This window comes from Gambusia affinis, linkage group LG21, assembly GCF_019740435.1.
Source record: "Gambusia affinis linkage group LG21, SWU_Gaff_1.0, whole genome shotgun sequence".
Lineage (NCBI taxonomy): Eukaryota > Metazoa > Chordata > Actinopteri > Cyprinodontiformes > Poeciliidae > Gambusia > Gambusia affinis.
Genome location: NC_057888.1, coordinates 20,707,813 through 20,724,312, shown reverse-complemented (window position 1 = coordinate 20,724,312; position 16,500 = coordinate 20,707,813). Strand labels below are relative to the sequence as shown.

At 39.4% G+C, this 16,500-nt stretch overlaps 1 protein-coding gene across 1 annotated transcript; it reads left to right on the top strand.

The window, feature by feature from the left end:
- The first annotated feature begins 6,084 nt into the window (after nt 1-6,084).
- LOC122824089 (myeloid cell surface antigen CD33-like) lies at nt 6,085-14,431 on the top strand. The gene is made up of 9 exons (XM_044104298.1): nt 6,085-6,175; nt 6,506-6,625; nt 6,807-7,202; nt 7,563-7,865; nt 7,934-8,122; nt 8,387-8,459; nt 10,521-10,560; nt 12,088-12,327; nt 14,387-14,431. Exons 2-9 carry the CDS (start codon nt 6,541-6,543, stop codon nt 14,423-14,425), a joined length of 1,365 nt encoding a protein of 454 aa, XP_043960233.1. The 5' UTR covers nt 6,085-6,175; nt 6,506-6,540; the 3' UTR covers nt 14,426-14,431.
- The last annotated feature ends 2,069 nt before the right edge of the window (nt 14,432-16,500 follow it).

Sequence of the window (16,500 nt, the reverse complement as noted above, 5' to 3'; positions counted from 1 at the left end):
GTCCTGCAATTGAGGATCCTTCAGAAACCCTTAAAGTCCAATACAGGCAGCACACATTTAGACTAAACCTCCAGGTTTCTCCCTTGTAGTGTAAGGCTACAGGAATCCTTACACTGGCTTCCTGTAGCCCAGAGAATAAACTTTAAAACACTGTTAGTTTATAAATCACTGAATGGTTTAGCACCACAATACATTAAATATCTGCCGCTGTTGCATCAACCTTTCAGAACCTCTCAGGTCTTCTGGTTGTGGCTCTGCATCTCCAGAACCAGAATCAAACATGGAGAAACAGCATTCAGCTTCTATTCCAGACTTGGAACAAACTTCTAGAAAACTGCAAACACTGAAAACTGCTAACACTTAGTTCCTTTAAATTTAACCATCTGGTTAGCATTGCATTTGAAACATTATCAATGGAAATTTAATCATCAATCTGACATGTAATCATGGCACTTGACGAAATGTAGTGTTTCAATTGCTGACCATGTCGTCTATGACTTTGTATTTCTGTGTTTTTATGTTGCTAAATATTTTGGAACGGCCTTGTTGCTGAAAACGGCCTTGTGCTACAGAAATAAACCTGATTGATGATTGATTCCTTCCTGGCTTCGCTCCTTCAGCAGGCATCTCCTCCAATGAACAGGACAGAACCAGAACTCAAAGATTGGCAAGTGGGAAATTAGCCTGACAAGCTCTGGCTAACTCCTCCAGAAGGAAAACACCAGAAGGGTCTAAACTTTCCTCCTGATTTTGTCTCTAAATTCTTTCCTTTCCACCTCACTCTAGTTTTTGCCAGGATAATCAACAGGGAAATACTCACGTTTTAAATTAAAAGCATGCAATTATAACTACAGTATATACATCTAAGAGTTTTTTTCCTGTCACAAATGTCTAGATGAGGGAGGTTAACTTCCCTCTGTCTAACATCATCCTCAGATTGAGATATGAAACGTCTTTCTTCCGTCTTAACACCACTTCCTCTATCATTAACTTCTCATTGCATAATATGAAAAATAACTCGTTGCAGCTTGGCAACCACATGGTGCCATAGAAAAAGAGACCCAAACAAAAACACACAAGGAGAGTACTTTGACACTTGCTCCTGGATGTCCTAGAGTCTCCAGGATGACCTGTGGGTCCCAAGATCCAAATGCGGAACTTTGAAGGATGACCAAGAGACAACATTATTAAGCAAGGAAACCCAGCAAACCAGCAAAGAGATCCAAAAATACTGGCTCAATTTCTGGTCTAGAATCCTTTGAAGCAGAAAAATCAGAACCAGGATGGCAAGACAGCTCAACAAGAATTCAGTAGGATGATCTGTTTAGAGGGCAGAGGAAGCTGCTTCCTTCATCATCCACCAGATGGTGCCAAGAAGCTGTTGCTACCTGGAGAGCATGCTGGCTGTTAGATGCCAATCACCTCTTCATCTACTACAGGGCTTCTTTTCAATCACCTCTTCATCCAGGCGTATAAGAGGAGCTTTCTGCCAGCACTTTGACACCTGAGTATTTGCCAGTTATGGTACTCTGAGCCCTTCTAAGTCAGGGGTGTCAAACTCCAGTCCTCGAGGGCCGGTGTCCTCCAACTTTTAGATGTGTCTCTGCTGCACAACACCTGAACAGAATAATTAGGTCATTAGCAAGGCCCTGAAGTACTGATCTACACAAGGAGGAGGTAATTAAGCCATTTCATTCCAGTGTTTTGAACCTGTGGCACATCTAAAAACTGCAGGACAGCGGCCCTCGAGGACTGGAGTTTGACACACCTGTTCTAAGTGTACCTCCTATTTTTCTTTTTCTAATGTTTGTAACATTTACCTGGTGCTCCATTCTCAGGTGTTTCCTTTAAGCAGTGTTATAGTCAAGACTACCTAACCCGAGACCAAGACAAGAGCAAGACCGAGGGAAGTCAGGACCGAGTCAAGACCAGCGCCTCGTGCTACATGACACAATAAAATGTGAAATATGATCAAAATTGCTTATCAAATTGATGTGAAAGATTCACATTCCCATAAAACACCTAGATATTAAATACTAAATGTAACCAATAATAAAAGCAGAACAAAGAGTTTGTTCTGCTTATCTAAACAGATAATGTCCTGAGCATTTGCCCATATCATTCATGTCAGAAATCGCCACTATCTGCACCATTAAACATGGCAATTGAGGAAATACCCTGACAGTAAGCAACGCTCAACTATGAACACAGACCAAACTGCAACAAGCAAGAAGTAACCAAGCACAAGGTGCTCACCATGACTGTTCTCACCCTCTCTCCCACTGCATGAAGCCAAGCAGAACAATGCTGTAATGTCTGCCATCATGGCAGTCCCTACAGCTGCCACTTTGAATGAAAACAAAACTTGTGTTTTATTTATTTGCTAATTCAATAAATATCAATAAATATAATTAAATAAAATGATAGCTGCAGTGTACGCAGAGAATTACAAGAACAAATAACGGCTCTCTGTGAGGCTCCAGTCCTGTCTTCTTAGGAAAGAGAAGTTCAGAAGACTTCGTGAATGTCATATCACTACATTGCAGACTTTTGGACACAGTGTTGTCCCATAAGTACGACAGGTTAGTCAACACCTCTGCACAATAATTCAGCGCAGTGAATGACTTTTTTTCATCAAAATTGTTTATGTGTCTCTGTACAGATAGCTTTCTAAAATCACGTCAACGGAGCTTACGTTTCTTTGAGCTTCTTTTCTAAGTGACGAAAAAAGTTAGACGTAGTCCCCACCATCTGTGAAAGCGAAGCGCTGCTGAATTAGCTGTCGCCATCGGATTTCCTATGATTTATGCAGCGCAATTCTATTACTGACGATTAGACGGACATCTTCTAGCGCTCAAAGAAAACCATGTCTTGGAGCGCGGTGTAAGGTGGGGAGAGGGTGGGGCGAGTAACAGAAACACGTAATTGGTAAGTCACGTTATTGTTTGGATTTTAATCGGTGAGTTTAGCATCAATGAAAACAAATATGTTAACAATTAAACTGGACAGTATGCTGTAAGTTTAGTGATATTTCCACAGTTGCGGTGTTGAAAATACCGTCCTCAGTAACCCAAGACCGAGACCAAATGCGGTCGAGTCCGAGACGAGACAGAGACCATCAAAAACTGGTCTCTAGACCAAGACCGGTCTAGAGTACAACACTGCCTTGTGGCGCCTTGGATCTTACCCAATGGTTGCCCGAGTCCATCTACTCCTTGTCTGAAGATTCTCCTATAGTTCTTCGACTCCTGGCTGATTATCGGATCACTCCTCGCAAGAACTTACCTGTCTGCTTTCCACTGTAAGCCTCTTCCATCTACTTACAAAAAACTCTCCGTCAAGACCACACACTGGAACCTAAATCATCTTAAGGACCCCCTGATAATAGACCACAATCCCAGAGACCACAGTACTTCTCCTAATAGAGGAAACTAACCTCTTCACCAAGTCAGATTATCCCATTTCTCAGACTTCAACCTGTCCAACTTGCCATCAACTCACCATCTCTCTCCCACTGCCTTCAGAGTTCTGATGACCCCGGCTTCCCATCCACGGGACAAGAACCAAACAATTTCACATTTAATCATTGTTAAAATAAATCTGATTTCCTGATTGTGTTCTGTATGTGGGTAAAAAGACATGAACCCAACATGACAACGTTGGTGGTATAATCAGAGTGAGAAGATATTTTAGATGATGTTTTCTTACAAACTGAGACATCTATATCACCTTTTCTATAGTCACTTTGCAGATTTTGACACAATAAAATTCTCAGATCAACTTCAAGTCTTTTCCTCTCTCAGTCCCCAACTTACCGTTTACTCTTTGAGCCACTGCTTCTAATCTAAAATGCAGTATTAGATTGTTAATATTTCTTCTGTGCAAAACAAAAAAAGGTTTTTATTTACACTTCCAAGCAGGAAGACAGATTTTCAGTGCATTATCGTCACAACCACAGCTTCCGTGGTTGTGACTCAGAAGCTGTCTTTGTCCTTTTTAGGTGCTTGACTAGATGGCAGCTGGACTTACTCTAATTAGATGCATCTGAATCTGGTGCTCTTGACTTCCTCCTTCACATGTTGAGAGCAGGAAGAGTGTACAGTAGCTATAATTAGTCTGTGTGCATTTAGATGACATTTAACTCTAAAGAGGTCTGGATGTGAGCTGGTGCTGATCAGTTAAGCCCCAAGATGATCACACTTATAAAAGGTTTCCTGAATAACTCTGTCAGGAAGTGGTGGTGGAAGATGGTGAGGGAAACGCACCAGACCCAGGATGAGATGAATAATGATGGTTTAATGATAAACAGTCCACAAAAACCCTCCAAAACACAATCCAGAAAGGTCCATAAAACCAGGCAGCACTGCTGAGCAGAAGACCAGGGTTCAACACAGGTAGCAACTGGCTACACAAATGGACAGGAATAAATAGACACATATGAACAACAGCTAGAAAAGGACCCGACGAGGAACAAAAGACACAGGTGGGGTTAAATACACAGAGGGTAATCACGGAAACGAGACACACCTGGGAAACAATGAAGGGGAGACAGAACAACACGGAGACTCAGAGACACAGAAACTCAAAATAAACACACAGAAAAACCCAGATCCTGAATAACTCGGTATAAACAGAGATCTTTGATGTCTTTAACGTGATTGATTGTATCCTTAAATGTAGAAAAAAATCACTACTTATTTGTTGTGACACTTTCCCTGAAAAGGTTTCCGTGTACTAAATTCTACATGTTCCTTTTCTTCTAACGGAATATGTAGAGCTAAAGAGCTAAAAAAAAAAGCTATGAAAGTGTCTGTCCTATTGTGTTAAAGTTAAATATGAAGCATTTTAGTGTAGACATCACTCCAAGTGTTTGTTACTGATACAAAAAAGTTGTTAATATTGGTGTTAAAGAATAATTAATGAGCTATTTTGATAAATTTGGAGATTTTTGTCACTAACTTTCCACGATTCCCTGACTTAAACTTTCTTTACATAGAAGACATGTCAGTCAACTTGAGGCCAAGTAAAGTAACATCTTAATCTGGAGTGGCTGGAAAATGTTTCTAAAAAAATGTTAGTTTTTGCTTGAAATCCATTTAAATATGACAGGATGTAAAATAATATCTACTAACTCTTTTCTCAGCTCTGTTAAGTCTCAATGTTTCAGTTCCCATGGTCAAAGTTAAAAAGTGGAACCTTTTCTGTCTGTTTGATCAATCATTGTTTTAAATGAGCTCAGAAGAAAAAGGGAAGAAGAGCAAACATTTTCAGAAGTAAAAACCACAAGAACCAGTGGAGATAAAATAAAAAAAATGTGACTCAAAAAGTAACTGAAGTAAAACAGAGAGGTTTTGAGAGCCATCGCCTTATTTCACAACAATGATGGTTTCAAACTGATGCTGTGAAAGCACCACAGGAAGCAGCAAGAAGCTGCTGGCCTCATTGCAATGAAGATGTTTTGGTTTTTGTTAAGGTTGAGGCTGCAGCAATGCTGTGTTTCCATTTAATTTAAGTTCTTTATATTTTGAGCTCTGTGTTTCATCCACTGAATTCATTCTGATGATACATTCGCTGATTTTTAATTGATTAAAAATCGGCACATAAAAAACAGCTTTATCTAAACAAGTTTAACATTATCTTAATGTGTTTCAACCAGCCTTTGTGTCTGTGGCCACTTCCACAGCTTACAGGGTTACACTATAAAACTTCATTCAGCTTCAGTGATGCTTTAAAAAATAAATCTGGTTTCTGTAACATCACTTTAATGTTGTTTTATTCAAAACACAACAGAGATGTTGAAAAAAGATACTATTACTAAAATTTTTCAATTGTTTGGTTGTTAACTTCTCTCTCCTCACTTTGGTGAGATGTGAAGTGAAGAACTGAGAAAAACAGAGCAGAGGAAGTTGGTCCTTTATTTTCTCTGTCATTGGTCTCTTGATATTTTTTTATAAACTCTCACGTTTTCTAGTCTGTTCCATGTTCTGTTTCTTATCTTCCTTTTTTCTTCACTCACATTTTAAGAGTTGAACAAATGTTCACACCCATAGAGGGTAAAATAAACTTCCTCATCCAGTGAAAGGCAGAACGTATTCTGTAGATTAAGTTGCTTTTAGACAGAGGGATTTCCTGGTGGCTGAACTGTTGCCAACAATTTTTGCTACAAACATATTTGGTAAGAAAAACATTTATTATACTGATTTTAAAATGTAGGTTTAATTAACTCATAACTTTGAATGTTTCCTCTTTCAAAAGTGTTACCTTAAAGTCTTAAAATTGACTTTCATAAAATGAGCTTGGAGTTTTCTTTGGGTCAGTGGTTTTGGTGAAAGAATAAAATTTAAAGAATTACATTTCTGAATGCTAAAAAGGAACCTGATGTTTTGTAAAACCACTTTATGGAAACAGAACTTTTTAATGCATTTTGTTTGGAAGATTTAAAAGTGATGTTTCTCTGAGATAACTTGATATTTTGATTAATTATCCGCCTTTATTTAAACTGAAGTCTTAGTTTTTCCTTCATCTTGCCTCTGAGAACTGATGGAGGGATGTAGCAGTGAGATGGCAGCCTTCTCCCAGAATATGCTGACAGTCAGTGTGTTACTGAGTGTCTTCTTACTGTCAGGTGAGTTATTTGTTCTCTCACTTTCATTTGGAGACATTACTGGAAGCATTTCTAGTCTCAAGTAAAGTCTGATCTTGTTTAAAGTAACAGACTGCAGCTCAGCTGGAGTTCATGGATCAGAAAGTTTTTCTTCAGGAACATTTTGCTCCACATTGTGTCCATCTTTACTCTGCTTTTACAGGAGTTCAGGCTGGATGTAAAGATAAGAACCCAAACCTCAGCATTACTGCACCAAAGAAGATAGAAGCTCTGAGTGGATCCTGTTTGCTAATCCCATGTAGCTTTAGAGAAATACCAGAGAAATCAGAAGAAACGTTTGATAACAAGACAGAAATATTTGGAGTTTGGATTAAAAGTGATCCAGCATTTGGAAAGAATCTGAAAAATGTGATTTACAACAGCAGTCTGTCTCAAAACAAATATGCAGTGAACATTTCTGGAAACCTGAGAGAGAAGAACTGCACCAGTGTGTTTTCTAATGTAAACTCACATCAAACAGACAAATACTTCTTCAGGATTGAGAACGGGCCGTTAAGAGCAACAGCCATCTGTGATCCTGTTAATATAACAGTTAGAGGTGAGAGACTTTGGTTTTTATTTATATGTAATAATATTGTTGAGAGAAAATTAATTATGATAACTTTTTGGTGTTAAACAACAAACTCCATGAATTGAATCATTAGTGTAAAGTTAAACATCAACAGGATCAGAATCCAGAGTTTTAAAAAAAGCAGTTTGTGAGCACAAAGTGGATGTTTTAAATAAATGTATTTTTCAAGGAGTTCCTATTTTCATTTTCATAATTCTCTTTTTTTATGCTTCGCATGTCTAAAGTGGAGTCAGTCTGCTGTATCTCACTGTATAAAATGTGTGTGTGTGCGTGTGTGTGTGTGTGTGTGTGTGTGTGTGCGTGTGTGTGTGTGATGTGAAAACACAGATTCTGCTTGGAGCCCCAGGATTGAAATCTCAGGTGACGTGAAGGAGAATAACTCTGTCACCGTAACGTGCTCAGCTCTCACTCCCTGTCCACAATCACCTCCTGAACTCACCTGGAACCTCCAACCAAACCCTCACAGACAGATGGAGAGGAACACAGATGGAACGTTTACAACTACAATCCAGCAGGACATCACTCTGTCAGAGATCCACGATGGATACAACATCTTCTGCTCTGCCAGATATCCTGTGGATGGAGGAGAAAACAAGACAGCAAATACAGAAGTGACTCTCAGTGTTTCCTGTAAGTGATCCTGTCAGAACATCATGGTTCAGCTGGTTCTCATCAATAATCTGTTATATTTTCCTCAGATGCTCCCAAAGAAACCTCAGCAGCTAGATGGTTGGAGCTGTTTTGCTCCAGCAGAGTCAATCCTCCCATCAGCTGCTGGGTTGAAAACAGCACATATAAAGCCAGGATAGTAACTAAAGGAGACGTCAGATTAACAGTCTATGGGGGAGAAGTCGACTGCTATGAGGACTCTTCTATGTTCTCTAAAGGTTTCCTCTATTCTTTTCATCTGCAGTTTATGTTTCTGTCTTAAATTATGAAGTTAATATTGTAGTTAAACATGGAATCCAAGTGAAACTTAGTTTAGATTTTTGATAAGTAATTTGTTTTTTTTATACATTGTTATATATATATATAACCTTACAGATTACTACAGTAAAGTGAAACATTAAAATTCACAAAAACCTGCCTTAATGATCTGAAGTTCAAGACATTTTTGTCATTGTCTTCTTGTTTCTTGCTTTTTTCTTTAGATAAAAACAAGAAACTGCTGATTCCCCTCATTACAGTGACCATTGTGGCTGTGCTCGTCTTTCTGGTTCTATGGTGAGTATCAGGAACTGAATCATAATGAAATATGATTCAATAAACCATGTAGAGGCTTCAGTTAAAATTTGGCTTATAGAGAGCTCTGTGTTCTTCTCAATGTTCTGTTTCCTGCAAAATGGTCTCACTATTCTATTTACAATTTATTTTACCTACAGAGAAACTAAGCCAACAGAGCAGACTTTAGTTGAAAATGAAAAGACAGAAACAAACTTTTTCTGTGAAAAATATATAAAAACTGTTCTCACCTGAATTCTGAAGCTGGCATTTTTCTTCATGTTGTCAGTAAGGTTTGAAAAAGATTCATTCTGATATTTAATTTCTCATAAAGTGCAGCTTGTTGTTCACATGTTGGACAATTATTCATTTTTTTCTTTCTAATCAACTAAACTCTGTCCAAAAGAAGAAGGATAAAAATTAAGTGTTCTGCAAATTAAAAAAAAAAAATAAAGTAAAAACTTCTTGCTTTCTGTGAGAAGAACAAAACCTTCTACAAAAAAGAAACAAAGCCTGTTTTGAAGAAGTTCATCCTGGTCTAAAAGAAGCTGAAAAGTGAGAGATTAAAGTTGGTATTTTCAAGATGTAGAATAGACTGACACAGGGTGAATGTAGCCGGTGCGGTCCGATACTGCACCCTGCTAAATGATTCTCCGCCGGTACAAAGTATCAGAGAATGGCTGCATTAAGGCCGTCATTCAGAGCAGCTGCTCTTTGAGTCACAATAGATCTGCTAGCAATAGGGAATTTAAAAGAAGATTTAATCTGTTCATAAATAGCTTTTTTCTCATTCCGAATCATTTCTGAACTGTCCTTGCTGTTTGCTGGAGCCTCTCCTGCTCCAGCGATCCTCCTCTGTTAGAATATGTTCTCATCTTAACTTGTCTTTGAGTTATTTTGTATTGTATGTTCATGCATTCTAATTTACGTTGAAAGGTACAGTCACTTTCTGTTTATGTGCATGTTGTACTGCTGTTGTCCACTGGGGGCAGTGAGAGCAAGTTCGTGTGTGTAGGCTGCTTTGTTCTAATAAACAAAGAAGTGAAGACGTTTATAACTGGAACGCTAGCAATAAAGTGAACACAGCTATCTAACAAAAGAAGTGTGGTTCATTGTCAAACATGAGTACTGAACAAGAAAACCCAACATCCTCTCTCTGTCCTCTGTCAACTGCAATCTTGTTATATACTAGAAACATGACCCAAAAGATCATATGTATACTATATATAGATTTTGAAAATCTGGTGATGCATATGTCAGGTTGTGTGAAATGTTGGAGAAGACCCAAATGCAGAGTCAGAGGCAGTGAGTGGATTTTGTTGTTTTAATCAAAAATGAACAAAAAAATAAATTTTAAAAAATCACAAGGAACACAGGGAGCCAGAGCCGAGCAATGTATATGTGCTTAGGCACAATGAGCGGTGACAGAATCCTGGCGACGCTCCAGGTAAACAGCGCCAACAATTCTGGCAAAACAACAATCCAATGAGCCATCAAGCTGAAGTTTCATATGTAAAAGCAATACTGCTATCAAATGACAAACTCATCAGGCAATCTAGTCAGTAGATTCAAAGATTTGGATCAATTTGTGTGGAGGACGCCAACAACAAGCCACAATCACAGTGGGAACAGGTGAGGACGTTCAAACTGCGCGCTGGAGGCGGGGCTTTAAAGAAGTTAGCAGAGTTTGGGGCAACACAGGAAGTGGGCCCGAAAAAATAAAAGAGAGACAGAGAGAGAATAGCACAGGGGAGAGAGAGAGAACACAAATGGTAAATAGGAAAATGAATTTAACAAATAACTAGACTTAAGGAACATAAAAGAGTTAAAGGTCTAAATTAAGGTAAAACAGAAAAAGTCATCTAATCAAAGAAAGAGACAAACACAGAATAAACAAACCTGGACAAGCCAGGACAAATTCATTTCATTATTATATTTAACCTAAACGTCACTTTACCTTTTTTTGTTCATGTGTCTTGCAGGACAACCTTAACTCTCATCATGTGCCTTCATGTTGTTCCTTGTATCATATGTCTATTCTGACTTCTGTTTAATATTTTCTAGGTTTTTGAAGTCCAGACGAACTGCTGTACAACACAATCAGGTGAGTAAATAACAGGCTATCTTATCCCTGCACTGTGTTCGGATTGAACACAATTTATGAAAAGCACGTCATTAAAATCCTCCTTTATCATCTAAATTAAATTTCAGCATAAAGACATAATAATAGATCATAGAGATGTGTAGAAAAACATGAAGTAATTGCCTCATTGCCTTTGATTTATGTACTTATGTATTCAGTGTGGAAAACATCCAATGTTAAGAAGTTTTCTATTTAAATCAAATCACCATTGTGAGATTCAATGACTCATCTAAAAATGCAAAGTTTTACATAACTTGACTGAAACGTAACGTTTTTAAGCTGATGTGAATTTCTGAAAGTTTCTAGTTGGAGTTTTAATCCATGACTTCTTGTTTCTCTGGAATATAAATATGATTTAACTATTTACCCTGAGGTCGCTTCAAAAAGGGAAACACAAGAGAACATGTTATAAGCCAGAAAACTGTGACTTGATTTCTCCAACCACACTCTAAGCAACAACTAAAACTTTAAACATCTTGAACCGTGACAAACCGAGCTGGATGTGCAAGGTGGAAAAGCGATTCAACTTTGGGTGCCAAAAATAGACGGGGCATGTATTTACTAAGAGTATATATATATATATATATAAAAATAAAATTCCCTTCTCACCCACCGCGGGTGGTGATTCTTCTTCCTCTTAGCTCGGGTCCTCTACCAGAGGCCTGGGAGCTTGAGGGTTCTGCGCAGTATCTTGGCTGTGCCTAGGACTGCACATTTCTGGACTGAGATGTCTGATGTTGCTCCTGGGATCTGTTGTAGCCACTGTTCCAGTTTGGGGGTGACTGCCCCGAGGGTCCCGATGACCACAGGCACCACTGTGGTCTTCACCTTCCAGGCCCTCTCCAGTTCCTCCCTTAGGCCCTGGTATTTCTCTAGTTTCTCGTGCTTCTTTTTCCTGATGTTGCAGTCACTTGGTATTGCCACATCCACCACAACGGCTTTCCTCTGTTGTTTATCCACCACGACTATGTCTGGTTGGTTCGCCCTCACCATTTTGTCTGTCTGGATCTGGAAGTCCCACAGGATCTTAGCTCGGTCATTCTCCACTACCTTCGGGGGTGTTTCCCACTTTGATCTTGGGGGTTCCAGTCCATATTCTGCACAGATGTTTCTGTACACTATGCCTGCCACTTGGTTGTGTCGTTTTTCACCCGGTCAACCCGGTTTCGAATACAGGTCGAAACCGGAAAAAAGGGTGCTATCCTGTCTGGGTCCTTAGGCAAGATCCTTCGAGCTACAGCCTACCTCATAACATGAGAGACACAAAGAAGCAATGAAACATGCCGGCTCAGACGTCGCCCGGCCAAACAAGGTCTGCGTCAGGTGCTGGGGAACCAGAGCACCTTGACGATAAATGGGCTACTGGAACAACGAGGCAGACAACGAAGCGGAAAATGTATATATATATATATATATATATATATATATATTATGGATTGATTTCAGATTAGAGGTGAATAAGGTGTTTTTCTGTATATTCTCCGACAGACCGAAGCACCTGAGGAGCCTGGTGTTCTTGCATCTTTAGATGGTGTTCTTCAACCACCATCTAATGAAACACGAGAAGAGCTTTACTATGAGGATGTGAACTTCAGAAAGAAACCTACCTGTGCGTCAGAGAGTACCAGTAGAGACCAGCAGGAGACGCTGTACGCTCAGGTCAAAGTGTCTGAGCCAAAGAAAGGACCAACTCAGACTGCTGACAGCTCAGATCCTCTCTACTCTACGGTACAGAAACCTGGTTGAAACTCTGTTCTTATTATTCACAGTCAGTGACAGGAGTCCCAACACAACAATAATGTGCTTGTTTGTTTTTTTTCTGATTCTTTATTTATTATTATTTTTAGTTTGGATGTTTCGGTACTGATGTGTGATCTGTATAGTTTGCAGATTTTTGTAGCTTAATTTATCTTCTGATCTTTGTTGTATTTTATTTTCATTATTTACTGCAGCAATTATCTCAATATATGTACGCTTAACATTTGCTCTTATTATATTATTATATTACTATGACTTGATATCTCCAACCACACTCAGTATATTATATTATTACTTCAATATTTGCAGTGTCTAGATACAGTTTTTACATTTGTTTTATAGAGTATAATTTCAATTATTGTGCACAATGGTCAATTTATACAGGAATCTATAGACAAAATATTATCTGTCCTCCGAGGAGCATGCTGGGAGTTCTGTGTTGAACAAGGGAACATGGTTTTAATGAAGTGAAAACCAGTGTAAGGATTCCAGTGTAAAGGAATCCTTACACTGGCTTCCTGTAGCCCACAGAATAAACTTTAAAACACTGTTAGTTTATAAATCATTGAATGGTTTAGCACCACAATACATTAAATATCTGCCGCTGTTGCATCAACCTTTCAGAACCTCTCAGGTCTTCTGGTTGTGGCTCTGCATCTCCAGAACCAGAATCAAACATGGAGAAACAACATTCAGCTTCTATTCCAGACTTGGAACAAACTTCTAGAAAACTGCAAACACTGAAAACTGCTAACACTTAGTTCCTTTAAATTTAACCACCTGGTTAGCATTGCATTTGAAACATTATCAATGGAAATTTAATCATCAATCTGACATGTAACCATGGCACTTGACAAAATGTAGTGTTTCAATTGCTGACCATGTCGTCTATGACTTTGTATTTCTGTGTTTTTATGTTGCTAAATATTTTTGAACGGCCTTGTTGCTGAAATGTGCTACAGAAATAAACCTGATTGATTGATTGATGATTGATTCCTTCCTGGCTTCGGTCCTTCAGCAGGCATCTCCTCCAATGAACAGGACAGAACCAGAACTCAGAGATTGGCAAGTGGAAAATTAGCCTGACAAGCGCTGGCTAACTTCCCTCTGTCTGACATCATCCTCAGATTGAGATATGAAACGTCTTTCTTCCATCTTAACAGCACGTCCTCTATAATTAACTTCTCATCGCATAATATGAAAAATAACTCGCTGCAGCTTGGCAACCACATGGTGCCTTAGAAAAAGAGATCCAAACAAAAACACACAAGGAGAGTACTTTGACACTTGCTCCTGGATGTCCTAGAGTCTCCAGGATGACCTGTGGGTCCCAAGATCCAAATGCGGAACTTTGAAGGATGACCAAGAGACAACATTACTAAGCAAGGAAACCCAGCAAACCAGCAAAGAGATCCAAAAATACTGGCTCAATTTCTGGTCTAGAATCCTTTGAAGCAGAAAAATCAGAACCAGGATGGCAAGACAGCTCAACAAGAATTCAGTAGGATGATCTGTTTAGAGGGCAGAGGAAGCTGCTTCCTTCATCATCCAGCAGATGGTGCCAAGAAGCTGTTGCTACCTGGAGAGCATGCTGGCTGTTAGATGCCAATCACCTCTTCATCTACTACAGGGCTTCTTTTCAATCACCTCTTCATCCAGGAGTATAAGAGGAGCTTTCTGCTAGCACTTTGACACCTGAGTATTTGCCAGTTATGGTACTCTGAGCCCTTCTAAGTCAGGGGTGTCAAACTCCAGTCCTCGAGGGCCGGTGTCCTCCAACTTTTAGATGTGTCTCTGCTGCACAACGCCTGAACAGAATAATTAGGTCATTAGCAAGGCCCTGAAGTACTGATCTACACAAGGAGGAGGTAATTAAGCCATTTCATTCCAGTGTTTTGAACCTGTGGCACATCTAAAAACTGCAGGACAGCGGCCCTCGAGGACTGGAGTTTGACACACCTGTTCTAAGTGTACCTCCAATTTATCTTTTTCTAATGTTTGTAACATTTACCTGGTGCTCCATTCTCAGGTGTTTCCTTTAAGCAATGTTGTAGTCAAGACTACCTAACCCGAGACCAAGACAAGAGCAAGACCGAGGGAAGTCAAGACCAGCGCCTCGTGCTACATGACACAATAAAATGTGAAATAGGATCAAAATTGCTTATCAAATTGATGTGAAAGATTCACATTCCCATAAAAACACCTAGATATTAAATACTAAATGTACCCAATATTAAAAGCAGAACAAAGAGTTTGTTCTGCTTATCTAAACAGATAATGTCCTGAGTATTTGCCCATATCATTCATGTCAGAAATCGCCACTATCTGCACCATTAAACATGGCGATTGAGGAAATACCCTGACAGTAAGCAACGCTCAACTATGAACACAGACCAAACTGCAACAAGCAAGAAGTAACCAAGCACAAGGTGCTCACCATGACTGTTCTCACCCTCTCTCCCACTGCATGAAGCCAAGCAGAACAATGCTGTAATGTCTGCCATCATGGCAGTCCCTACAGCTGCCACTTTGAATGAAAGCAAAACTTGTATTTTATTTATTTGCTAATTCAATAAATTTCAATAAATATAATTAAATAAAAGGATAGCTGCAGTGTACGCAGAGAATTACAAGAACAAATAACGGCTCTCTGTGAGGCTCCAGTCCTGTCTTCTTAGGAAAGAGAAGTTCAGAAGACTTCCTGAATGTAATATCACTACATTGCAGACTTTTGGACACAGTGTTGTCCCATAAGTACGACACGTTAGTCAACATCTCTGCACAATAATTCAGCGCAGTGAATGACTTTTTTTCATCAAAATTGTTTATGTGTCTCTGTACAGCTAGCTTTCTAAAATCACGTCAACGGAGCTTACGTTTCTTTGAGCTTCTTTTCTAAGTGACGAAAAAAGTTAGACGTAGTCCCCACCGTCTGTGAAAGCGAAGCGCTGCTGAATTAGCTGTCGCCATCGGATTTCCTATGATTTATGCAGCGCAATTCTATTACTGACGATTAGACAGACATCTTCTGGCGCTCAAAGAAAACCATGTCTTGGAGCGCGGTGTAAGGTGGGGAGAGGGTGGGGCGAGTAACAGAAACACGTAATTGGTAAGTCACGTTATTGTTTGGATTTTAATCGGTGAGTTTTGCATCAATGAAAAACAAATATGTTAACAATTAAACTGGACAGTATGCTGTAAGTTTAGTGATATTTCCACAGTTGCGGTGTTGAAAATAAAATGAGTCCTCAGCAACCCAAGACCGAGACCAAATGCGGTCGAGTCCGAGACGAGACAGAGACCATCAAAAACTGGTCTCTAGACCAAGACCGGTCTAGAGTACAACACTGCCTTGTGGCGCCTTGGATCTTACCCAATGGTTGCCCGAGTCCATCTACTCCTTGTCTGAAGATTCTCCTATAGTTCTTCGACTCCTGGCTGATTATCGGATCACTCCTCGCAAGAACTTACCTGTCTGCTTTCCACTGTAAGCCTCTTCCATCTACTTACAAAAAACTCTCCGTCAAGACCACACACTGGAACCTAAATCATCTTAAGGACCCCCTGATAATAGACCACAATCCCAGAGACCACAGTACTTCTCCTAATAGAGGAAACTAACCTCTTCACCAAGTCAGATTATCCCATTTCTCAGACTTCAACCTGTCCAACTTGCCATCAACTCACCATCTCTCTCCCACTGCCTTCAGAGTTCTGATGACCCCGGCTTCCCATCCACGGGACAAGAACCAAACAATTTCACATTTCATCATTGTTAAAATAAACTATCTGATTTCCTGATTGTGTTCTGTGTGTGGGTAAAAAGACATGAACCCAACATGACAACGTTGGTGGTATAATCAGAGTGAGAAGATATTTTAGATGATGTTTTCATACAAACTGAGACATCTATATCACCTTTTCTATAGTCACTTTGCAGATTTTGACACAATAAAATTCTCAGATCAACTTCAAGTCTTTTCCTCTCTCAGTCCCCAACTTACCGTTTACTCTTTGAGTCACTGCTTCTAATCTAAAATGCAGTATTAGATTGTTCATATTTCTTCTGTGCAAAATAAAAAAAGGTTTTTATTTACACTTCCAAGCAGGAAGACAGATTTTCAGTGCATTATCGTCACAACC

Coding starts and splice junctions, on each gene's coding strand:
- LOC122824089 (XM_044104298.1), top strand. CDS start 6,541: ATGGAGGGATGTAGCAGTGAGATGGCAGCCTTCTCCCAGAATATGCTG. Junction 7,866..7,933: donor AGTGACTCTCAGTGTTTCCT/GTAAGTGATCCT, acceptor TATTTTCCTCAG/ATGCTCCCAAAGAAACCTCA. Junction 10,561..12,087: donor CTGCTGTACAACACAATCAG/GTGAGTAAATAA, acceptor ATTCTCCGACAG/ACCGAAGCACCTGAGGAGCC.